A 27,011-nucleotide genomic window follows, 5' to 3' on the forward strand; every position below is an offset into this window, starting at 1 on the left:
TTGGATTTTTCTTTAAATATGTTTTCTGTTTATATCACTCTATATTACTTGATAGAAAAGATCACATCTTTTATCCTTCCTTCTTCCTTTTAGCTCTATTCATAGCACCATGTAGCTTATTCTTCACATGATATATTCTCTACACTGTATTAGCTAACAATTTTAAAAGAAACTTATTATCAAATCCACAAATACTTTCCTGATTGCAAAGTTGCAAAGCTTTTTTTTTTTTTGTCACTCTGATTACCAGCATATTTTCATCCAATGCTTTGCCACTCCTCTTTGATACCACTGAGCATCTGGGGGCTGAAATCTCTTCCAAAACTAATAGTCAAAATGTTTTTTTTCCCTGTATCTACAGGTTATTCACTAATCTACATTTATGATATGAGGCTCATAACTATGTATTATTAGTAAAATGGAACATCCAAGATAAAAGAAAAATATTATCCCTTTTTATAATTCAAAATATTCGTGGAAGAAGGTTGGTTATTAATGATATTTGATCTAAACTGAACTTCTAGGAGTTACTTAGATATGTGACTACAAATAAATTAGTAGTTTACTATTTATTTTAACATTCATCCATTTGAAAGTAGGTGCTGATAGTGACACGGGCTGGGGGAAAGGATAAACAGTTTTGGCCTACCTTTCTGTTTTTCCATGATTTTAAAATACACTCACCTCCTCCAAATGGTCCCCATATGACTCGGCGGATGGACTTGACCCAGTCTTCCATATCATTCTGGGTGCTCGCCATAAGGAGGTAGCTCTCATGATTTGCTGTCATCCGATCTCGATCACCTCCTGTAAGAAGACAGGAACATTAACACATGAGTATGTGCTCAGCCGAAGATTCCCCATCAGCAGCCTCCTAGTGAATCCCTGAAACATAAACTGTACCTAATGCAGCTAGCACTAGGTTCTACCCAATGAATCAGAAATATTTACCATGGTTTCATCATGGGAAAAAAAAAAAAATCTGCTTAGAAGGGAAAGGCTCTTATGTTTCCAAGAGAAAGCCAGCAAACAAATGTCATTCCCCAAACAAAGCCTAGCTTTTTGTCCTAGCAACAACCCATAGGCCTGTATTAACTCATAATCCAATCCTCCTCTGTGCTCTGTCCTGGAAGGGGAGCCTCTTACCTCAAATCATACCTTCAGGGGGACACACAGAAGAAGACACAACCCTGGCCAGTCTCAACGGCCAAATTAACACCCCAGATGGCCCTGCCACCTAAGGGTTAGCTTTAGGAAACCCCAGCAGTACCTCCTTGCTTGCTGGTTTCTCTTACCAGCCCCGCTCCCCACCCCCTCACTGGTCGAAAACAACTCATACACTTTAAAACCTTTATAATCTCTAAAATCAACTTTGAAATGCTGGAGTTCTATAAAGCATTTTTATGCTTAAAGGAGCATTTCTGAAAACAAGTATCAGTGACTGCACTGCTTCATTCTCTTTGAAAAAACTAGTGTGGTTCACAGAAGGAATAATTAAGAAAATGGACCATTAAGTATTATTTAACTGAATTCTGATAATATTTCAGCATTATACTGACTGCTAAGGTGCTCAAATAATCTATGAACGATTTAATTTTCACTAAGTGCTGTAAACTTGCAGCCTTGGGTTGGACTAATTCATACCGAAGTGTTTTGTTTGTTTAAGACATTGTCGTTGTTTGTTTTTAAGTGGATCAGAACAGATGCCAACTGTTCTAATTCACAGCCCTTCAGTTCTGAGAGCCAGGTACCGCATGTTGCAACTGAAGGGGCTCAAAAACAATCTCCTTTGTGAGGAGCGTGCAGCCTCCAACAGGCCCCGCACTTCCTATTCTTTCACATCCTATCTCATTCACAAAGCTCTGAAAACTCTAGGCATTTGAGTTTGTGATCTCTGAATTTTATACAAATGTCCTAGGTTGAGAAATACAACTCTTCTAGCATTGATGCAAATTAACAGAACAGGTGCAAGGTCAGAGAAGTGAAATAACTTTAAGCCAACCAGCTGAATAGCCAGCATTGGTGTTTTACATTTCAATACAACTGAATTTGGGGGTGGCATGGGTGAGGGATGCCATCAAATCAGTTCCCTAATGTTTACAGATCTCTTGAATAAACAAGATGAGCCTTCTCACTTTAAAGAGAACATATCACTATTTGGGAAACAATGACTTTCTTACACCTCTAGGTCTAGCCTAGGTCAATCATCACTTTAAGCAATTTATGTCTGAAAAAGCATAGGCTCAGGAAATCAGAGAAAACCCTTCTGAAATTGCAATTCTATATTATATTAGCTGTTTAACTTCTGGGAAAGCACATAACTTCTGGAAACTCAGTATCTTTAGTCATGCTTTAGAAATAATAATCCCTATCTAATAAATTTTTGTGAGAATTAGATGAAATGAAGTTAATATACTAGCACTATGTTAGGCTAAAAGAGAAATTCTGTAAATATTAATTCAGTCTCATTTAACTGCCTCCCATATCTACAAATGCAAAAAGGACATATTATATTTAATTTGACCTCAGAGACATACAATTAGTGTAGTATGCTAGCGAGTGCTTGGGAACAATTAGTCAATAATACACATATACAGGAGTTTTTATAGAAGGCTGTCTTTCTTTGATATATAACAATGCACATTAAAGTTGTATACTGTGCATGTAGGAAAATTTGCCACACATTAACATGCATATGCATGGCTGTATGACATATAAGTCGCAGAAATAAATAAATGACAAAAGAAAAAGATGCTTTGCTTGGCGTGGCACAGTACTAAAATTTATTCTGTTTTCTGATCCACCTGTAAAAAATTACCATTTTGAGATCAGAATATTTTAATTATTGTCTTTGCCTGGAGGATGCTTAGCAATTCAGACAGTTATACCCTGCTGTGTCACTCCCAGCCCCAGCAGAAACTGTCCTAGTAATGAGAGTGAGTGACAGCCACTGGAGTGTGTTTCTGCCTGAAAGCAGGGAAAAAAGAGAATTATAAGCACAACTGGCCATTATCCCCTGACTTTTCATTTGATTCCCTATCTCTGCCAATGATGCTGTGTGTCTGACCCCTGAATCTCACTTCGACTGCCAATCACAGATATGAAATTCTCATCTGTGAATTTCATCCATGGATATAGATCTTGATTCCTCACTGAATTAGCAAAAGACAGGGAGAAGATTTAGAGAAACTTTTTTCTATGAGTCTCAGTGGAAATAATAGACTCATTGCTAAGAATGTGATTAAAACAATTGGAGACATTTATATAGATATGAACTAAATTCTCCGTACTAAGGTTACATGATTTCTAACTGGAGAAGCCATTTGTTCTAATTCATAATCCTTCAGTTCTGAGAGTCTGGTATTGAGCCTTGCAATTGAAGGGGCTCCAAAACAATTTATTAAATGTATAATTTGATAAATGAATAAACTCAATATTGACTTTCAGCCACATGGATCAAGTTTCACTCTGTTTGTTAATCCTTTACGGGGCTTAATGTTCGATTTACCTATTTGTGAATCTAAAATTCTTTCCAAAGGTGAAATTTTAAAAAGCAACCTTAAGATGTAATTATCACTGGAGTGAAAGTATCATAGTCATCTTCAATCCATATATATGTGTATATAAGTATGTATATATTATTACCAGTATACATTTTCCACTCTTAATTTCCGCTTGAACATAAATATCTATGCAGTGTTATTTTTATTTTTTAATACTACTCTAGATGATGGTGGATTTGCACACATTTTAAAAGACACAATGTATCAGTAAATTGTATACACCTTCTAGATGTTAGCTCGGGTTGGTAGCAATGCTTTGGTGCTAGGGTTAACACTTCAAGCGTCTGTGATTTTAAGTTAACCAAGTAGGTCACATCATTCAATCTTATTTCTTTATATGTAATTGAAAGTATGTGTACATTTCATTGGAATCTTCTATATATTTGCATTTGATATGAATTTTTGCCTTCCCAGAAATAAATTCTCTGAAATAAAATACCTGGCATGATTAACTTTTGCAAAAATTAAAAAGTAGATTAAGAAAAGCCTAGTGAATTTAATAGATTAAGAAAAAGCTTAATGTAAAATTTAAGAATAGGTTAAAGAAATCTACATTAAAGTAGATGCACAGTTAATTCAAAAAAGAAATACAAATATTTAGCATATGAAAATTTCAACTCCTCTTATAATTACAAAATAATAATTAAAAGATAATCATATTTTTGATGAAAAGCTTTGCAAAGATTTTTAAATATTTAGGAAAAATATTGGCAATGGTATGCTAAGATATACATGCTCATTGCTTATAGGAGTATGGATAATATTCCTTATGATGCAATCACTACAATAGGATTTTGAAGAATATTTATTAATACGAGCTTTTATTATACACAAGGAAATATACAAATTTTATATATATGGTATCTCTATTTTCATACAGGTAAAAAGTCAGATAAATAAGATACTAGGTTGAAAAACACAATAATTTTAACAATGATTACTGTGAATGCTAGGATTGGAAATTATTTTGCTCTCCTTTGGTACTTTTCTGTATTTTCCAGATGTTCAACCAAGTGTTGTTTTATAATGCATGCATTATTCCAGATGTTCTAACATGTGTTAGTTTATCAGCAAAAAAAAAATTATTGAAAAGAACAAATGATAAGAACTGTATGGTCATGAAAGCACTAATCAATAAAAAGCCAAGGTGCGCTGGAAGACAATTATTGCTAACTCCACTCAGTGTTGCTTAAAATTGTTTGGTTTTGAATTCTCACTAATTTACCTACAACCTCTTCTCCCTCTTTCCCCAAATACATCTCTGAGTACATTCCCAAGGGAAGATTTGGGACAGGAGACCAGCGTTGCTCAAAGTACAGACTACGTCACATAACTAGGACTTTCTCAGTGAAATAGACTGCTATTTTTCTTAACGAATATATTTTTAAAAATATTTTACTGAATTTCTTGTGTGGAAATTTCTAAAAATAGTTACCTAAGTAGATTTTTTTCTTTGGAAAAAAATAATTGTAAATTGTCAAAATTATGAACTAAAAAGCAAAACAATTAATCAGAAGTGAAGTATTATATGTGTATCATATAAAGATGTGTATCATATTTTAAAGCTATACAGTGAATTACTTGTTTGTGCTTAAACTTTAAAACAAGTTGCTCAAGGAAAACTGTGGTCACCAAAATTTAGGTTCAGTTTGCAAGCAAAATTCATGGTACAGACCTGAGGATATTTCAGTGAACACCTCTGATACTGTTAATAATTTCAAGGGCAAAACATTTCCTTATTTCCAATTACAAATCAGGTCAAAACTAACCCTAGTGTACTACCCATTTAATTAGAGCTTACAGAAAAATATTTAAATGTTCTAAGTAGGGTTATCAATTTTTACTCATACCATTGCAAGGTCTTAATTTTTTAAGCATTATTTCCTTCAAAACAGTTTGAGTCTTCAATAATAGTAGAGCTCTAATGATAAATTGCAAGATATAAAGTAAATTCTGAAGCATATCTGTGGAAAATTACTGAGATAGAAAAACATTTTTTCCCTTTTATGGAGAACGATACTTGGAAAACAACCAGTGTTATGTGAAGTACAAGCAAAAAAAATTGTAAGTTTCTAATGGATGCTATCACCTCTTAGTAAACAACAACAATAATAAAACAGCATATAATTTACAAAATAAAGCCAGAGAACAAATTGGCCTCACATTCAACATCATATTTTTTTCATACTGTCTCATGCATTATAGAGATATTGTTCTCTGAAAATTAAGGGTTTGGGGATGCTCTGCTAATCAAATTTTTTCCAAGTATTTCTTCCTCAAAGGTTAATTTAAAAAATATCAGAATGGCAAAATTTCAATGCATTTTGTCAACAGAAAATTTGCATTAATCTTTAATGAGATTTTGAAAATTTTAAAACCCTTAAACCAGAAAATGAGAATTAATTAAGGCCAGTGGCTGTAATCATCATTCTGTTTGTAGTTTGCCGTCAGTACACAACAAACACATTACTAAACGTTGTCTTATGTTATAATAAAATTAACGTTACATTTTAATTTCATAAATACTTTATAATACTGTTTTACATACTTCCTATACGCCTTTCTAGGTTATAATCTCTTTTTAAGAAGGAATCATCCAACAACATATAGCTACATTATGTTTAAGCTAAAAGTAACTATAAATGTACATTTGTCAACTGATTATAGATTGATTGATATTTATTAATTATGGTAGATTTCTTTTTCCTTTTTTAAAATTAATTAATTAATTTTTGGCTGCATTGGGTCTTTGTTGCTGTGCGTGGGCTTTCTCTAGTTGCAGTGAGCAGGGGCCACTCTTCATTGCAGTGCATGGGCTTCTCATTGTGGTGGTTTCTCTTGTTGCAGAGCATGGGCTCTAGGAACATGGGCTTCAGTAGTTGCAGCACACGGGCTCAACAGTTGTGGTGTGTGGGCTCTGGGACATGTGGGCTCAGTAGTTGTGGCGCACAGGCTTAGCTGCTCCACAGCATGTGGGACCTTCCTGGACCAGGGATCGAACCCATGTCCCCTGCGTTGGCAGGCAGATTCTTAACCACTGTGTCACCAGGGAAGTCCCAATTATGGTAGATTTCTAATAATTAAATTTAGAAATGATTTATTGGGAGTCTGTGTACTTGACTACAGATATAGAAAGCACTGACCTAAAAATTCTATACCGTACAAATTATTTCTGATTGCCTTTCTACAAACTTCACTATAAGAAATGTCCAAATATGTGAATGTTAGAGCAACAGTGCTGTCTGGATCAAATTGCAAAAACAAATATGTGCTTATAAAGAAGTACTGAAAAATGGTTAAGAGTTAGGACAGTGAAAGCAGACTCCTCAAGTTCAAATTACTCATTGACTAGCTGGGAGATCCCTCAGCTTTAACTGAGGGTGATGAGTACCTGCTTCACAGTATTATTGTGTATTAGTCTGATGAATAATACCATAAAATATCTTGTATAGTGCTTGTGACATACAATGCTCTGCTGTCGTTGTTATTGCCATGTATAGTAATTTTGATACTAAATATTTGGATAAATTAAATATTTATAACTTGAATCTTTTAAAATGCAGGAAAGTAGTTTACTTTTGGAAATATGTATATTCTGACTATATTTGTTAAGAAAAGTCCTTTCTTAGGAAAGTAACAATTTATCTTTCAAGTAAATATTGATTTTCATATTGGTCATGTTTTAAAAGTACAATTGTGATACATTTAAATGATTAATGAAAAATGTAAAACCTTAAATAGGCATAGTTTATATTTCCACTAACTTTTCACATTTCTTGGTCTCATTCTATCAAAAAACCTACTATTTGTGCTGAGTACATTAACTATAAAAATGATATAATTTATTACATTTTGGGCAGTTGTCTCCCAGATTGTACTGGGCAGTCAATAGGATCTCTGTTTAAATCCAACAATATATTTTGACTTTCAATTATGTCAGAGGCTCAGAATTTAGTTACTTCCTTCTCAGCATCTAATTAAATTCTTCTGATCAAAACTTCTGAGAAATTAAAGTAGAACATTTCCTTGAAAGAGCCCGAGTATCTAGAATTAAGTCTTCTAATTTAGGTTGGCTTTTTTGGGAAACCAATGAATTCAAAATTTTATCTGATTGATATAGAAAACAGGCAGCTAGAATAAATGACATGTATATTCAGATCAATGTTACTCCAACAGTGATGACAGAGATGGAAGTCACAAATGAAAGTAAGTCTTAATGAAATAATCTACAACTTGTAGCAAATGGAATGCCATTCACAGTTAAAGAAGAAAGGCAGAGAGTTTGTTGCCTTGAATGAATCTAAAATTGAAAGTGTTTTTCAATCAGGAGATCCCTTAATAGTATAAACAATGACTTTAATATTGGGGAATATTGGAAAATTTTGGAGAAATGTTTTGGAGTTATACTGAACTTTATATTCCATGTGAACATAACAATAAACCTTTTATTGCAGTGTTTCTCAAAGTGTAATGAAACTCATCTATGTCCAAGAAGATGGGAAGCAACTGAGAACTTGTTAGAAATGCGAATGCTTGGGCCCAAGTCCAACTGAATCAGAAACTGTGATGTTGGGACCCAGTAATCTGTGCTTTAAGATGCCTGCCAGAAGATTCTAATGCACCATAAAGTTTGAGAATCAATACTCTTGTAGAAGAATTTGCTATAACAGGCTGAGGCTATAATTTTAGAATTGGTGTATTTCAACCATACTCATCCTATTAGCTTGTATCCATGTCTTATGCTTTCATTGACAGCCATTCAACCAGAAAGTATTAAGCTTTAAAGCTATGAATCATATAACTTACCTAATTGCTTATTTACATTGTAAATGATTAACACTCTGCAACTAGTTTTTCAAGGACATGTCATTCAAGTTGGGATTACTGACTAGCAAATTTGTGGGCCTCATGAATTAAAGACACCATACTTTTATCAGAGTAAACATTAGAGCATTTATTTTTACACTTGAATACAGATTCTTTATACCACTTTCCTTGGTGCTCAGAGTTTGACGAATGAAACAGAACATTGAATTTGAGGAGACATGCCATTTTTGAAGATCTAGATTAGATCTAGAGGATCTAATCTAGAAGATTTTTTAATTTAATTTAATTTAATTTAATCTAGAAGATCTAGATTAAATCCTCTCATTCAAAATGATAAATCATTTTTGAATAGTGCAAAACTTCAAGATGAATAATAATATCAGTTGACAATTGCAGGGTGAATTACTTTCATGTCTCTTGATTTATTTGGTTTCTACAATAACCCTGGGAGGCAAAGCAGAACATTCATTCATTTATTCAATAAATATTGATTGAGCACCTGTATTGTTCCAGTCACTCTACCAAGTTCTGAGGATACAGCAGGGAACAGAACAAAGGTCTGGACTCATCCTTGAGCTAGATATAGATTTGGAAGTTATCAGTGTGATAGTATAAAAAGATAGACCTGGATGAGGTCCCCAGGGAATACCGTAGCTAGAATAGAGCAAAAGGAGTTCAAGTGAGCACCAACTTTTAGAGACTGAGAGAAGCAAGAGGAATCAGCAAAGAAGACTGAGAAGGTAGGAAGAGAAACAAGAGAGGCTGAGTAAAGAAAGTGATCAGGTGAGTCAAATGCTGTTGAGGGAGTTAAAGAAAATGAGAACTAAGTACAGACCACTAAATTAGGGGAAGCACGGGTCAGGGATTAGACAATATGGATATTACTGGTAACCTTGAAAGATCAACCAGGCCAGCACAAATAAAATCATCATTGGAATGTATTCATAAGATTATGGAAGAGATTGACATGTACAAACTGCTATATTTAAAATAAATAACCAGGGAATTCCCTGGTTCTCCAGTGGTTAGGACTCCATGCTTTCACTGCCGAGGGCTCGGGTTCAATTCCTGGTCAGGGAATTAAGATCCCACAAGCCTCGCAGGGCAGCCAAAAATAAATAAATAAATAAAAATAAAATAGATAACCAACAAGGACCTACTGTACAGCAGCACAGGGAACTCTGCTCAATATTCTGGAATAACCTAAATGGGAAAAGAATCTGAAAAAGAATAGATACATGTATATGTATAACTAAATCACTCTGCTGTACACCTGAAACTAATAAAACATTGTTAATCAACTATACTCCAATATAAAATAAAAATAAAAAGATTATGGAAGAGAGAAAACAGAAACAGCCAGTATAAACAAGTCTTCTAGGCACTTTAATGTATTGAGGAGCAGAGAAATAGGGGCAGTGATGGGTGGGTAGGGGAGTTGTGAGGACAAAGGGATTTAAGATGAGAAACATTACAAAATGTTATATTCTTATGGGAATTATTCACTGGAGAGGGAAAAATTGATGATGTATCAGAGAAGAGGTTTAAAGACTCATCCATATTTCTTTAAAGCTGTGCTCAAAATTTCTCACTCTCCTTAGGATCTTTAATAAGGTCTGACAATTAATATAATTGATTTCCCCTCAAATTTTATTACTTTCAAAATATATAGAACATCTAGAAGAGAATCATTGAAAGAAAAAGAATTCATGTAGAGCAGCTGTTTCTTCACAGCTCTGCCTGGGGGCAACGTAAGGAGGGACTAAGGTTAAATTGATAAATCATTTTTTAAAGTTAAATTTTACTATTTTTATTTGAACACAATTTTTAGTAATTTGCTCAATAGGAAATTTCTGGCAACTTAATTTGGACAATTTTCTTTATACCTTAGTAGTTTTAACTGCCACAGATGCTAATTAGCCAATTTTACATTGCAGCAGTTACATAAAATGTGTTTTGGTATATAAAAAGAATTGATATTTTAAAATAAAATGCTATGATACATAGCTCAAAATTAAATTATTCCTCTCAACAAATGGCAACTAGTAATCATTGTGATAGTATAAAATTAAGAGTAACTCTTTGATTTAGGTTTAAATTCTGTTCTTTTAAGCAGTTAAAATTAACTTTGCAATCAGAACAGCTCAACTGTACACTATGCTTTGTCTCCCATAGTTTATGAATTTTCTGAGTTTCATGAGCTTTCATGTATATATGTTTGGGAGGGTAAGGTGTAAAATTTGTCTTAAGGATCTGGAATTTGAACATAGCCTTTCAGGTAAAGGCACACTACTTCACAGAGCACACATTTATATAATGTGTCAAAAACCTAAACTGACAAGATCATTGGTATTTCAGAACTATCATCACTTCCACTGATAAGGATACTTGGGAATATTTTCCTAACTTGCTTGATAGAAATATATTACATGTTAACTCTATGATTTCCTTAAGTGTAACCTGTTTCCACAATGAATGTTGAAAAGAGTCTCTATGTTCAATCAGTTAATTCCCGACCCTATGTCTGGGGTTAGGAGTGTCACGTAATTGTCCCATTTTCATTACATATAATTCCAAGACCCTACAGAAAGAGTAGGCTCAGAAGGGCACATGTTGCTCCCAAATTGACTACAGACATAGAAGTTCCTATAAAGAATACTATTCCGTATCTACTTCTTAATCCAAATTTAGAATGGTTAACACTGCTAGAAGGGCTACAAAACACAGATTTTCTCTTTTTAGTTCTCATATTGGTGATATGAACACATTTTAGGATGATTTCTTTTAAAATAAACACATATGAATACACATACATAACTGCACTGAGGTTGGTTATAGATCATTTGATGTATTCCTTAAAACATGACTCCTTGTAGGCAAGACTTCTTAATTCAGTCTCACACATTTCAAAAAGCTGAATTTCCTTTCAAAGTCTCTGGAATTAAAAATTTTCACAACTTATGATAGGTTAAACCATCAGTTTTCAATACCATCAATATAATGACCATACACTCAGGATTAATAAGTCAGATAGGAAATTTTATTATTAAAGGAAGGTGTAGGATCACTTCAAAGTAAATCAGTTGATGAAGAGATGGTTTAAAACCAAGTAGCATATGTGTTGGCAGAATTCAACTAATACAAGTGAATATTTGAATTTTTGAAAGAAAAATATTTATGGAATCTAAATGCTTGAAGATAATAGGTTGGCAAGTATTCATTACCTACTTGGAAAGATATTGGTAGATCTCTATGTCTGCCTTGGAAGGTGTCAGAAATACTTATGAGAATTAAATATACTGTATGGTTTAAAATGATTCAGTGATTTCAATTAGTGTATAGACAGTGTTTAAATATTTAGAGAAATCTAGTTTGTCAAATTCATGTTTATTGAGCTTTAACCAAAAACAAATAAAAGTTATATTTAAATCATAACATACAATTTACTAGATTTATATGTAAAATAAGAAAAACTGGAACTATGATTGAAGGCTCAGAAAACTCTAGGGTTCTACATCTTTAATTAATGGAATATTAATTTAAATACAAGTAGTATTGAGGAATGTTTGCCTGACAAAAGGCACCCCTCTTAAACAATTTTTTAAAAAATCCTTGATGGACACAAATTAATTTTAATGCTCAGAAATATATCAAATCCATCTTACTAAAAGACTAAACTTCTTTCTTTTTACTCCAAATTGGATTCAATCTGGCTAATTATATCAGAATTATTATAGAAAGATTTTTCTTGGGCTTTTTAAAAAGTTAATTTTATAATTTTAGGTAATATTAAGTAAGTAAGTGGATGAAAATCTGAAATTCTGCCTTAAAACTATGACTCTCCATAACCATTTGCAGGCAGAAAACATAAATATGGAGTCATGTCTAAAAATCACTTAAAACAAATGAGAACCATACTAAGAGAACCATAATAAAGCTAAAAAAAACTCAGAATATTTCAAGAATTCCTTCCTACTTCTCAAAATAATCTGCAACTACTTCCAAAACCTTATAAAATAGTTATTGTCCTTAGCAAAGAGAAGTATAATGTCCACTCAGGACAACAACAATGTTTCAAGTTCTCATAATTATCCACTTATCCACAAAAATGTTATAATTTAAAAAGCCACCCAGCTTTTATATGAATTTGGATAACTCCAAATGAGAACTTAAAGAGTAACAGAGGCAAGGAAAAGCCCCTAGAAAATGCTCTCAGACCTTTCACGTTGTTTCTGTTTTACTGTTATGTATTATCTTTCATATCTAGTACAAATATCTACTTCTTTGAATTCCTAAAGCTCTACAATTTTCTAGATACATGCAATAAATCAAAATTTGATCCTGCCTGCTGATAGATTGATGCTGTGCATCTCATAATTTTAAATTGAAGAGCAATCAGCCAGAATCCACAAGTCAATTCAACTCAACATACCGTTATTAATTAACATTTAATGAATACCCACGGGTGTCTGCAGTAGCATTAGAAGTCAGTAAACCACTTGCTGTTTGGGGGCATGTAGTCCAATTCATATATAACTACCAATCTAAATCTGACTAAACTCTGAATACAGATTGGCAGATCAACGGACATATTGTTAAGCTAGAGGCAAGATTCCTAAAAAAGAAAAAACAAAAAAACCCAATGAGAAACAATAGAATACTTTTTCAAATATAATGTAAGAAAGTCACCAAAGAGGTAGTAGATATATGTATGCTATCTTTCCTGATCTTTTATGTGGCGGGTGGGACATGGGGGCAAGGGCATAAAATGAATCGATTGACACACATATGTTTATATATATACATCAAGAGAGAAAAAGAAAAGGGATATAAAGTTATTTACTGAAGAAGAATGTTTTATAGTAGAAAGCAAGATTAAATCAAGGTCACTGAGTTTCTCTTCAGTAGAGTCCAAAAACATCTCAGAGTTAGCAAACTCAATATTTTAGATAATGGAAAAACCTGACCCTTTTCAGAAGATGTGAAGAAAGCAAGCCTGAACTAGCTGTGATAGCTGTTGAAAGATCTTTCTTGAATAACTTAATAGAGGATTAAAGGATTATATGACTCCATTCACTGAACATTATTATTTATTGCTCTTTAATATGCATACAAGTTTGACCTCAAGCATATTGAAACCCATGAGGAAGACCTCATGATGGTTTACAACATATTAAAAAGAAAGAAGTGAGCAAAAACAGGGAAATCATTCAGTACCAAAACTAGATGACACCACAAAACAACCATAAATGGGAAATAGTGGGATTGCTTACCGACTATTACAAGTGATCCACCACCCAAGACAAAAGTTACCATATGAATCCAAGTTAGAAACTTAATTTGTTGATGATTTGTTTGTTTGCCCTTTTAAAAATATTGAACTGGGGCTTCCCTGGTGGCGCAGTAGTTGAGAGTCCGCCTGCTGATGCAGGGGACATGGGTTCGTGCCCCAGTCCGGGAAGATCCCACATGCCGCGGAGCGGCTGGGCCCATGAGCCATGGCCGCTGAGCCTGCGCGTCCGGAGCCTGTGCTCTGCAACGGGAGAGGCCACAACAGTGAGAGGCCCGCGTACCACAAAAAATAAATAAAAAAATTGAACTGCTTGATGTACAATATTGTGTTAGTTTCAGGTGTACAGCTTCTGATTCTTTTCCATTATAGTTTATTATAAGATATTGAATATAGTTCTCTGTGCTATACAGTAAATTCTTGTTGTTTATCTGATTGTTTGCCTTTTAATCTATAGTTTCTCAGCCTAATAACAGGTTATTATTTTGTAATCTAGAATAAGAATTTGGAAATAATAGTATGTGTCTAAAGAGAGTACTCGTAACAACTGGACATAATTATTGGTTTTTTATACATTGTCTCATTTAATCAATAAAAGTAACCTGTGAGATAAGAATTACTGTGCCTGTTTTACAGATGATAAAACTGAGCATCAGAGAGGTTTTGTTCATTTCCCAATATCACATAGCTAATAAATGGAAGAGTTGGGGTTTGAACAGGTTTCAATTTGACCCCAAAGGCCAATTTTCTTTTTCCATTATTATTGGTTTCTTCAGAATATGCTTGCTCTATGCTGTTTGCTCTTTCAGGAATCACCTTGTGCTCTCTGCACAGCATTTCCTTCCTCCTTTCTTCATTAGAACCTTTAGAGATCTTACCCCAGGGAGAAACCCTGCTGACTTTCCAAGTAAAATTGGTCCCTCCTTCCCTGACTTCCATAGCATTTTGTATGTATCTCTGGGATAGCACATGTAACATTACTTGGTAATTAAAGTGGAGTGGCATCATATAGGCATTTGACTTACTGAATTCAAAAATCTGTGTTCACTATTAATTTTTTAAAAGAAAGTACTACCCTTAGTGGTATAAATTTCCAAGTATCAGGCCAGGCTCCATTAAGAGAGAATGTGCCAGATATCTTCCACATGCCCCTTCAAATACACGCTGCACTTTTCCACCCAGCTTCCTCCCAGGGAGACTAACTTGCATGGATGATAGTACTGGATTCCCATCCTTATAGCTTTCCACTGGGTTGGGCCAATAGGCAGCCATGGCAGAGATAGGAGGGAGGAAGAAGTGTGAGATCAGGGTATTTATTTCCCTGGCTCCCTAGCTCTGGGGTTGCCTTGAGTCAGCTCTGTATTCTGACCAAAAATCACTACTGGACCCTAGAAGACTTTACTACATGGCACTCTTTTTCAGAGTTCCACTAAGACCTCTCTGCCGTTGCCGCTTACACCGCAGACTGGAAAAGCTCCTTCACTATTATAAGACCCAGGTTATTTCACTATTGTTTATAATCCCACACAGCCTATCCACACTTTTTAAGTAATACCTTTCTTCAAATTATGCTAATTTGAGTTTGTCACCTTTTTCAATTGGGACTCTGATTAAAACAGTTAAGTTTAAGTAAGTGATGCATTTTGCACCTTTTAAATCACAACATTCTCCTCATTTCTAAAGCCTAGATATGTAGCAACTTCAGTGCAAAGAAAAAACAATAAACTTACAATTAATTTAATGCCACACCTATTTAAATTTTATATACTTTCAGGATTGCCAAGACACCGTGAGGAGTACAGAACGCATTTATGATATGCTTTCTCCACCAGGACATTATAATCTTATTAAGGAGACAAAGCATGACACGGAAGAAAATTATAAAGAAAGCATGAACTGAACACAGTCAGATGCAATCATTTATGATACAGAGAATAAGAGGTATCATTTGTTAAGAAAGTAAGAAATAAATACTGATTTATGTAATCAGGAAGAATGTTCTGAAAGCGGGGGAACTTGAAAAGTGTTTTGATAAACAGTCTCAAAGTCCAGGTGGCGTTGTAGTCGGGGAGGGAATGTAAGTGCATGTGGAGCTCAGCGGGTTTGAAGACCTGGCTCAGATGTCCCTTCTGCAGTGAAGGTGTCTCGTACTGAGTTGGCTTTCCCATGCTCTGGACTTCTTCCAGCCTACAACTAAGCTCTGAGAAGCTCTGCAGCCCCCACAAGAGCCTTCTCTTTGGTTCCATGTCCCCTGAGCCTTCCTTAGCTCTTCCTGTATATTGCCATCTTTTTCCAGGCTCACTGTTTGCAAATAACTGCTTCATTATTAGAAGATTCCTGAGACAGAGAGAGTAGCAGCAAGGCGTCACTTTCTGGATGAGTTCATCCTCAGCAACAGGACATGGCAGGTACCAAACTAAAGAAGAACCATTGATACAAAGATGATTAAGTCACAATTCTTGTTCATAAGTAGTGTGCCATCTAGTAGAGGAAATTAAGAAGTATATGAATCTCCACTTTCTATTCCCAATAAAAGCAGGGGCATCGTGGGCAAATGCAGTGCTTAAACATATACAAATGTATACATACACTCATATATATACTTGCTCACACACAACACTTTTGCTGGGAACGAGGTATCAGACAGAAATTCATTTGCACATGAGCTAATAAAAAAGAGAAAATATATAATGTTGAAATCACTCATGAAGTCAATTTCAAAGAGTTTGAAGTGCAAGATCCTTGATAAATATCAAGATAATACTTTTTTGAATTGAATTTGTTGTGATGGATCTACTTAGGTTTCATAAAGGGATTCAGGTGAGAAAAATATATTGAACATTTAAATACATGTATAATTGTAAATAAAATAAACCAGATTTGTTTTGCTATCCATTTTTAAGTTGGCAGCTATAGGAATACCAAATGATAAGTTGGCCACAGGGGGGCTTTCTCTTTTTCTTAGAACCTGGGAACATATTAACACTAAGAATATATTAACAACTACAAAGAAGCAAGGTGGTAATTTGAAAATTCAATACAGGGGCTCAAAGTTTGGTCAAGGCTGAGCCATTATTCCACAGTAAGATGTCTGAGAAAGCAAGATTTCTTGCAAATCATAGTTAACTTTCTTTTCATTTTGCATCTACAATGAAAATTTTAAAAAATTAATCAGTTCCTTGCATATTCAGTCTCCCTTTTCACCAATACGTGCCCTCTTGCCAGGACGTTAACCTTCTCCTTCATTTAAAATATAAATAATAAAAATATCTCTCTGATTCATAAGGAATAGTGTGGACTGGTAGGTGAGGGGAACCTGCCTTGACTAAGACCCCTGTTTAAATACAGGAGATCACAAATTTCATGTAGCTCAGCCACATCTCCTTTATCCCGTTCCTCATGAAATTTTGGCTGTGAATCAACCTATTATTGACTTTCAACAATGCTGGAAACTTTACTGTTCAATATTATGCACTAAAAAACTCAAACGCTATTAATGATGAAACTTTGATATCTATTATTTACTATATGAAATATGGGGTCAGTATGGTGATTTTTTCCCTATGATTTTCCATAAACCTTTTGAGTTTTCAGCTTATTTTAGTTTGTAGAGCAAAGATTAGAATGGTACAAAATTTAAGGAGCACCAAAATACTTAGTAATCAAGATAAATGATATTTTAATAACATATTTAACCAAAACAAATTAACATAAAAAATCCATCATGAACAAAATATCAAAATAAAGGCAAGATTACTATTCCTGATTCTTCCTTTTGCCTTAGGTTCCAATATCACTATTACTGATCCTGGCCCTGTTAGTTTGAATATTATCAACCCCAACTAGTACCTTCTTTCTAAACCCCCTTTTCTGCCAAGTGAGGATACTCCCTGTCTTCCCAATGATACGGTCGTCACCATTTATTTGACTCTGAGAAACAGCAGAGAGTGATACAAGCAACTTCCTCACATAAATGATGAGTTTTAGTATGCTGGAAAAATCTATAATGTACACTTTGTATGCTGGTAGTGGTTACCATAATTCTGAAATATTTGTGATGGGTTTTCACTATCTTCCTTTTGTGAGAAGACTGAAGAAGAAAAACATATATAAGCTGCATAGTCTCTTTATTTTAAAGCTCCTGCATATAATACAGCTCCTGGACTACACAATGTGTCTGGCCTCTAGCACCAGGTTAAATACAGCTTAGCATTGACCTTGTGCCAAGATGAAATGAGCCGATGGCCTTATTTCAGCTCCTTCTTGGCAGATGTCCAGTGTACTAATTGGCACTGAGGTGACAGCATCATGAAACCAACCAAGGTGAATTAAATGTGAAAAGTAACCCATGGACACAATTTCAGATAATCTACATACTTGAAACCAGGCATATGAAGTTTTATTTTTCTTTGCTTCACTAAATGTGAGGGGGAAATTAACTGCTTTTGACAGTCCTGCTATCATTATAAAGTAGAATGTTCTTTATATGTATTTAAGAATAAGGTACAACAATGAGCTTTATGTTCCAGGTAAGACTGATGTTCAATGGAAACCAAACACAAGGGAAGCTTCTCCTCATACAAAACACATGAAAGCAGGGCTCTTCGTCTACTTGCTTAACATTTTCAATTAAATTCACTGGGTGAAAAGCACAGAGTCATTTTCTAAAAGGGAAGAAAGAATTGGAACAACAGATGACGGGGCAGATGAAGGAAGAATAGAAAAAGGAAGTGTACAGTGTGAATATGGATACAGTACATAAGTCCATTACCACAAGTTGTTTTTAAAACTCTAAACAACAGATTATGTTTTCTGAAGATATAAGAGGATTAAAAAAAATTTCTTCTACTTAAATGAGATAATGTACACAATGTGCTTAGCTTAGTGACTGGCCCATGTGACCTGAAGAGATGCTGATTAACAAATCACCCTCTTTTCTCCCCTTTTCTGGAGAGTAAAACTAATGATTCATTGTTCTCCTTGTTTGATAACATCTTTCAATGCTATGGAAATGCTTCCTTTCTTAGAATTGTGACTGTATCTCCACCTCCGAACCCAAAACTTCTTTAATACTTTTTCCTAATTGAAGACAAGTACACATTAAATATAATTCAAACTTCTTCTGAGCATATTACACTAAATTAAAATACTCAAGTAACTAATTTTGACAAATTCTCTGTCACCTGCGCCCTGACCATAATTTTAGATCTGATCCTCCAATTAAAGGCAAGAGTTAAGCATTTGTAATTTGTTCTTTACCAGTCTACTTGTAAAGTCTTGTGATGTGACAAGGAGCACTCACCAACAATACGTGTTTTGCTTCCAAACTTCAATTCAGCAGACATTTAATAATATGGTGACAAGAGCACTTTTTTAGTAGTTTAGCTTCACAGAACCATTATTCCGTTCAAGGAATGGCCACCTAAGCCACTGAAACAAACCACTTATATGTACTTATTTATTTATTTGCTTTCTTTTTGATTGTTTCATGCAATCAGAAAATAAATCATATAAAAATAGAGTGACTCTTTAGTATTTAATTTTTAGATGCCATTTAGGCAATAGAAATATTCCATTCATAGGTCTAAACAAAGGTAAAATAATTCTCAATAGCTTTGAATATTGCACATTCTCAAAAACATCATAATCATATTGCATTAAAAAGCAGTACTGATGTAAATAACAATTTGGATCTTGTCAAATTTTATTTAGTAGCATTTCTCAAAGGACATTCTGGAGAAAATAGGTTTAACCATCTAGCTCTATACTCAATATTTTGTAATAACCTATAAAGGAAAAGAATCTTAAAAATATATATATATATTTATAACTGAATCACTTTGCTGTATACCTGAAACTAATACAACATTGTAAATCAACTATACTTTAATAAAAAAATAAAATAAAAACACCACTGACAGAAAAAATAAGTTATCCAGGATCAAATCCATCTGAGAAGCTACAGGTTACACTAAATTAAATAGATTTAATTTCTGCAGAACTTCTCAGTCTCAACATTTAAAAATGTTCTATGAAAACTCCAAGAAAGGATAATATGCAGGGGATCCCTTACATACTTGCCTATAGAAATTTTTCTTTGCAAGTCATCTCAAGGGATTTGTGTTTTATGGCATATGCCTTAGAAAACATTGCTTTTTATGCAGTCATTATACTGTACTGATGACTAGAGTACATATAAAAATCATATGGGGAAGGTTTTAAACAACTGGGATAACTGGGTCTAATCCAGATCAAGTGAATCAGAATCTTTGAGGATGAGACCAGAAATTTGTATTTTTAAAAAAGGTCCTAGGGTAGTTTTGATGTTTTAAACACCCTGGGTTTTTTGTTTGTTTGTTTGTTTTGGTTTGGTTTGGGTTTGGTTTTTAAAGAATGCTTCAAACTGTAAGCAGTTTTAAATCTTGAAGTTGTACATTGCAGTAGCTTCACATTACTAACAGTGGAAGTTTTCAAATATATCTCTTTATAGAGTTAACTTAATAAAATGTTTATACTTATTGAACTATATTCTGAAAAGAATACACCAAAATATTATGGCTATACAATGAGTCCTAAGGTGAACAAATAACAAGATTTTTAATAAGAACAAAAACTAAAAGCTCACTTTTAAGTTACAATAGACTAGCTGCAGTAAAATCAAATGTAGTATATACCAGTGCTCTTAGCATTGCCATAGGTCCAGCATATATCAGAAGATTTTTAGATTTTAGATGTTTTTGACCAAAGTCAAAATGTTCAGTTAATTAGAAAAATTCTTTGACCTTTTTCCCCTCTATCACATGGAGTGTAGAAGTATACAAATTTCTCATTTAAGAAAAAGTTAAACACAGTGTTTTTGATCTTTTTGATAAATCAGAAGAACTATTTCCCCATAAACCCCCATAAACCCCATAAACCCTCAGTTGATTATTCTTAAAGCATGCATGAAAATAATCTACTTACTAAAGAAAAAAATCAACAAACTGAGACATGGCACAGAACAATTAAACCTTTCACCAAAGCCCAGGTCAATTTCAACTTGAAAATATTAAGTTTTCATCAAATTATAAAACTCTGGTCACATCTGATTGACATTCTGTTCCAGAGAGTACTGATCAGCTTTTTAAAGCGGATTTGTGACTCAGCCCAAGGGGAACATGTTACAAATAAGGGCCACCCATGATTACCAGACCGTGGAGGTTTTATTTTCTTCTCTCAGTCAACCTTAAAAATGAGTGGCCAGTTAAAAGGTTTGAGGTTATTTGAGTCAGGGAACTATGATGTTGTATCAACCTACATTGGAAGGTACAAGTGTAAAGGCACTAGATCCACTCAATGTGACCATTTGGAAACAAAACTTCCTGGGAAAGAAAATATCATAATCTCTAAATTAGACCAGCAGGCTTCAGTTGTTATCTATGTGTGCTGTCTGAGTTGATAGAGACTTTAGATCAGGAGTCTCTACCACGATGGAAGTGTTATATATTAAATACACCCTGAAGAGTAGGATTCACTCAGTATAACCCAAATGCCATTTATAGTTTGGTAAATATGTGGCCAAATATCTGGCCAAATATGTGGCCAGAATGAACCATCTCTTCTGGTCCGTAAGGCTACAATGAATATTCACTTTCTGTTTGGCAAACAAATAACTCCTTGGCTGCAAGTTGGACTTCTTGAAGGAGCAGTAGTATAACAAAGTTGTTAAAGCAACTGGTAAGTTATTTGGCTTAATTACTTTCCCATGTATCTTTTCAACTTCCTTGCTGAGTAAATAAAATGCACCTTTCAAGAAGTCAAACTATCACTTAACAAACATGATTGATCCTATAACATATTATATTATGGTTAGGATTCTAAAACACCAAGTTAAAATCTGTTCACCCATTAAATGGTCTACCACGTCTACTATGTCTAGTCTACTATGAGACAGGTAGTTGAAATGTAAGGAAGGAGAGTTCTTACAGTTTCAAGGTTCTTGTCAGTTATTTTTTTTGCTCCTTGGTTTCCCATAATGGATCCTGACAAGAAACTTTCTTACTACTCCTTTGTCAATATGAAGGAATAAAGTTAAAATGAAGACAGATCTCCACAACATAAATAACTGCCTTTGATTGATGTGCAACTCAGATTGGTAAATCATTAATTTTTCTTACTTTTTTATGATATATTTCTAGTACCAAAAACAAATTAGAAAGTATGACTGCCCTAGAAAAAGTAACTGGCCCTGAAAAGATTTCTTTTACCAGAAGAAAACAAGGCGACTGCACTTAGTGAATTAAGATAGTGTAAATATTAAAAGGTTAACTTTGCCTTTAAGAATGCAGGCCACTGTTGGAACTGTGAGGGCACACGGTAAGTGTAAACAAAAGAGAAAAGTAATATTTACCGTATGCCTACTATATGCCTGCCAAGCACTATGCTTGGCATTTTCACACATTTTACTTTATTCAATTCTCAGAATAATCATACAGTGGAGGTTTTATAGTGTCTATTATACAGATGAGATAACCAAGGAGTAGAAACATTGAATACTTCTTTGACATCCAAGAGTCACTTGTTCCTGGGCAAAGTACTGATATTCACTGGGCTCCTTTTTGTCCATGATTGAGAATTAGACTATTCTTCACGCCTACCTTGTTTTAAATTAAGTGGCAAGTTTAATGGAGAGGTCCACATAATCTTGGTTTTGTTCATAGTCATGGTAATAATAAATAAGAACACATTTCAAAGAAGGTAGCAGCAACTTAATTTTGTTCAGACCCAATTTTCCTTTGGTTTCTCCATCTCAACCATTCTGAATACCATAAAGTCTTCCCTTACAACTTTTGCCCCATTCTTGACTTTTCCTTCTTCCTTCTCTCTCGCAAAAGTTTAACTTGTTACCAGTTCAGGCACTTCCACTCATAACTCCTCTCTCCTTAGCCAGTTGCTTGGATGCTTTAAATTTTTCTTATTCCTAAAAATGTAATAGGTAATCCAGGAAAAAAAAAAAAAGAGTTGAAGATGAAGTAAATTGGGGAAATTTATAACACCATACTGACCATAAGAGATGCTCAATGTATATCAGCATATTAAAATCTCTGAAAAGTAATTCACTCAAGCAACTTGAATACCTTGGTATACGCTAGCATTTTCTAAACTTAATTGATCTAAAAACATTTGCTCCCCTTTAAACATGGACAAATGATCTGAGGAACTCAGTTTTATAAATTAATATTTTGTACGGTACATATATAAAGAGTTCAGATCTGCTGACACAAAATAGTCTTATCTAACAGTCAGATCATAACATACACTTGCTTAAATGTCACCACCAAAGCTATCCTTAGATGACTTGGTAGGGACGTGCATGTTTAAGTAATTCATTTATCATATTTCTGTATCAGCAAAACATGCTGCTGTGTAGAAAGCTGAGAATCATGTAGGAACTACTCTTGCTCCTCTTGGGAGCAAAATTTACTGTATTTTCTCTAGAAGATTAGCAACATCTTTACCCTGAGTACTCCCAAGAAGATAAACAACATCTCTAAGGCCAGAAGGCTTAATCATAAAAATTAAAAATGTAGTTACAGACAAAGCTTTGCCAAATGTGGTGAAAAAAGGAATGAAAGAAAAAGAAAAGAAACAGAAAAATAGAGAGAGATAAAAGAGACAGATGGGACCTTGAGGAAGGTTGTATGCCATCCAGGAAAGAGTGATTCTGGAGTATTTACTCTGCAGTTTATGGATGAGGACAATTATATATACTTCAACACATATACCTATAGGACACAGAATTTTTGCAGGCTTGACATAGTTAAAACTAATATATAAGGGAGTTTCTTCACTAGCTTTTATCTCCTCAGTGCCTTCGGTAACCAGCGTTCTCCATTTCCCTCTATAAAACAGGTTTGTTTGTTACTCACAGGACCCTAAGTTTTGTGGCTAGTTCCTTTTTTGTATGCCTGCTTACTTCTGCTCCCACCAGCTGGGTAAATTGTGTTTGTTGCCAAACGTAGTATGTTAAGTCAGACTTCTTGCAAATGTCATGGAAAAGTTATTCAGTCAAGAAACTTGCATAACTTACTATACACTAGCATTTCTTAAACTTATTTGATCTGAAAACATTTACTCCACTCCAATACCTATAGACAAATGGTCTGAGGAACTCAGTTTCATAAATATTATTTTGTAGTGTATAAAATATGAAGTGTTCAAATATGGAGGCAAAAAACAAAGAGGAGTGTTCTATGAAAACTAGTTTAAGGATTTGTTGTACAGGACGGACATAAAACAACGTTACTATTAAATTAGATGTGAGCAAGACCAAAGTAATTATTGGTTTTAAAAAACTCATACCTCAGTATACCTACGTGATTTTAAAAACAAATCATAGGAATCTGGAAAGGTTCTGAGCTCACATTACTTTGCAAGTGTATTTGTAAAGAAACTGAATATGAAAATTACAAGTGATAAATTATAGGAGCAACTTCTGCAAAAAAGACAAGAAGAAAACAAATCATTTGACTCCTACTCAAAGAAAAGAGCTTGGCCTCACATCAAAATTGGCAAATGCATATACATTTAAATGTTTTAAATTGGTATAAAATTTCTACATTGTGTGTGCCTTGCTTGACAGTTCCCTGCTTTAACCGAAACTTTTAGTGGAGTAATTAATTGAACATCTTCTAGTCCAAATGTCGTGGTGAAGACGGTTTCATATGTATGGCCATGATACTATGCAAAGGTATCTTATGGGTACCTGCTCTTCTTTCTAAAGGAAGCTGTCATTTTCTGCTATTTCAAGAGGAAAAATCAACAGGGTAGAGTTCAAACATGAGTGGAATTTGGAAGACTGATTTTGTTCAATACAAAAGCATCAGGTCTGGAAGCCCTGGCTCAGCATTTCTGGGCCCCAGGAGAATCTCATGACTTTGCAGAGCCAGGAACACTCTTTCTTCTGTATGAAAAAAGTTTTGGTATTAAAAATGATCTGCAGGATAATACAACTTTAAATTCCTCACATTACTTAGTTTTGCATGTAAATGAATGTTAATTGTGCTTGCTGCATACTCTACTCCTTCTCAAACTCAGTCCAAATGATCAGCCAATCCATCCTGAATAGTTAAGAGAAGAAAAAATACTGATAGAAAGGAAGAAAGCATTTGATATTAAGAATATGTAAATATATAGATGAGCAGGTGGACATTGTCAAACAGCTGTTATAGACCACTAGAGTAAGTTCTCTATTCAGTTCTCTATTCTCTATTTCTGTGTTTTCTCCAATTTTGCTTTGCACCACAGGTTGGAAGAATAAGCATTTTAATGCACACATCTTTTTTGTTCTTCTGACTTCTTTGTTATGTTAGCCATTTTAATGTTGCAGAACTTGGTAGATATTGCTACATTAATATTTATCTTTATTACCTTAATTACTCTGTGAATATTTTTATCATGTGAGGCTCGTCACATTTTAAAAATATTATCTTGCTGGATATGGATTACTTTAAATAGTATTATATATTACAGATGGAGATAATGAAGTTCAAAGATATTTTGGGATTTTGGAGAGTATAGGAAAGAAGTTAGACTTTTAATTTACTGTTTTGTTTAAATTTAATTTTACCTGGGAGTTGAGCAGATGATATCTCAAAGTATATTTTGTTTCCAGAACTTAAATGATTTTTGCCACATAATATCAGCCTTATTTCTTTATCACTGGATACTATCTTACTACCTTTTCACCTTTAAATAATAATTTCTCCATCTTCTTTTTCCATGTTGACTCTATCTCTACATAATGGAAATCGTCAAACCAAAAGTAAAGAAATAGTGAGCTCTGAAAGTGTGCAGATGAAGTGAAGATAGGAACTGAAATGTGCTACTGAACAGCGCTTGTAACACAGCCAAAGTCATTTACTGATTAACTGACCTTGTCCCAAATGCAAGGGAGGAAAAATTCTACTTTGGTTACCAATATAGTTTTGTTCTCTTCTTATTTGCATTTGATAAATAAATTTCAAGCAATCTATCTAGTATGGAAATTTTTATTCCCTCCAAAGATTTTTTTTCTTCACAAAGTAGGGATTTCCCAAAATGAAGCAAAGAGTACTTTTAACTTTAAACACATTTACTAATAAGCCGGTGCTTTAAAATTTTCCAGAAAAGTTATCTGATTACTTTGTTTTTAATGCAGGATTCAACACAGTTATACCTTAAGCCATTAAAAAACTTATATACATATTAAATCCCTATAAGACTGATTGGAATAACTCTTTTACATCTTTCTGGATGTTTGTATTTTCTTAAGAAAAGTAGTGAACCAACAAGAACTGAATTCTGCCAGCTGGTCAACTATCCCGGTTCGATGTTTTTGAAAATGCATCAGTCTTTATGCAAATTCACATCCTGACATTCTTCTTTTCAAATGATTTACCAAGTGCATTTTTTGATCTTACATGTATCCTAGACAAACTCTACTCAGAAAGGTATCTCATCAGCTCCAGCCTGAGGCAGTCATCTTGTTCTTTAATCAGTGAAAAGGGTGCGACCATGTGGATACAAATACATACCTAAGAGGGTATGTGTACGCATGTTTAGGCACGGAGCTGCCAGTGATCTATGCAAAGGGCCTAGGAATAAAATACTATTGTCAGTTCAAGCAAATCATGCTGAAGTTTTATCAGATAGTCCTGTGTCCAGCAGTAATGTACCACTGGGGAAGTTGCTGAAACTCCTTGAGCCTACCTTCTTCATGTGTAAGATGGAGATGACTTTTGTCTACTGACAGTTCTTCAAACAAGAGTATAATAATTGGCTTAATAATAAGAACAACAACGACAATAATAATAATAGTTAAAAAGAAGGCACTTTGGGCTTCCCTGGTGGTGCAGTGGTTGAGAGTCCACCTGCCGATGCAGGGTACACGGGTTTGTGCCCCGGTCCGGGAAGATCCCACATGCCGCGGAGTGGCTGGGCCCATGAGCCATGGCCGCTGGGCCTGTGCATCCGGAGCCCGTGCTCCGCAATGGGAGAGGCCACAACAGTGAGAGGCCCGTGTACCGCAAAAAAAAAAAAAAAAAAAAAAGAAGGCATTTCAAGAGAGAGAGTAACAGTTCACTATTTTTGGACCCAATTTCATTTGGAGACCTTTCTTAAAACCAAAACAAACAAACAAAGCAAAACAAAACCCCAACCCTTCCCACCAAAAAAATCCCCCAAACGAAAAACCAAAAACCTAACCAAAAAAAAAAAAAAGGGAGCAGTAAATTGCTACATGGGAAAAATGTTGTATACCTGCTCCATCTTCACCCCTGCCTCAACCCACAGTGGACACACATACACACACA

The 27,011-nt window shown here is 34.4% G+C and overlaps 1 protein-coding gene across 2 annotated transcripts in view; it reads right to left on the minus strand.

Moving 5' to 3' along the window:
* Positions 1-27,011, minus strand: part of ARHGAP24 (Rho GTPase activating protein 24) — a 506,772-nt gene that overhangs the window by 67,300 nt on the left and 412,461 nt on the right. For both annotated transcript variants that reach the window (XM_027095828.1, XM_027095829.1), the window contains one exon: positions 685-807. In XM_027095828.1, the coding sequence (XP_026951629.1) occupies positions 685-807 (123 nt within the window). The remainder of the gene's footprint in view (positions 1-684; positions 808-27,011) is intronic.

Source organism: Aethalodelphis obliquidens, unplaced genomic scaffold (genome assembly GCF_003676395.1).
Source record: "Aethalodelphis obliquidens isolate GAN/ISIS:26980383/991018 unplaced genomic scaffold, ASM367639v1 scaffold95, whole genome shotgun sequence".
Classification (NCBI taxonomy): domain Eukaryota; kingdom Metazoa; phylum Chordata; class Mammalia; order Artiodactyla; family Delphinidae; genus Aethalodelphis; species Aethalodelphis obliquidens.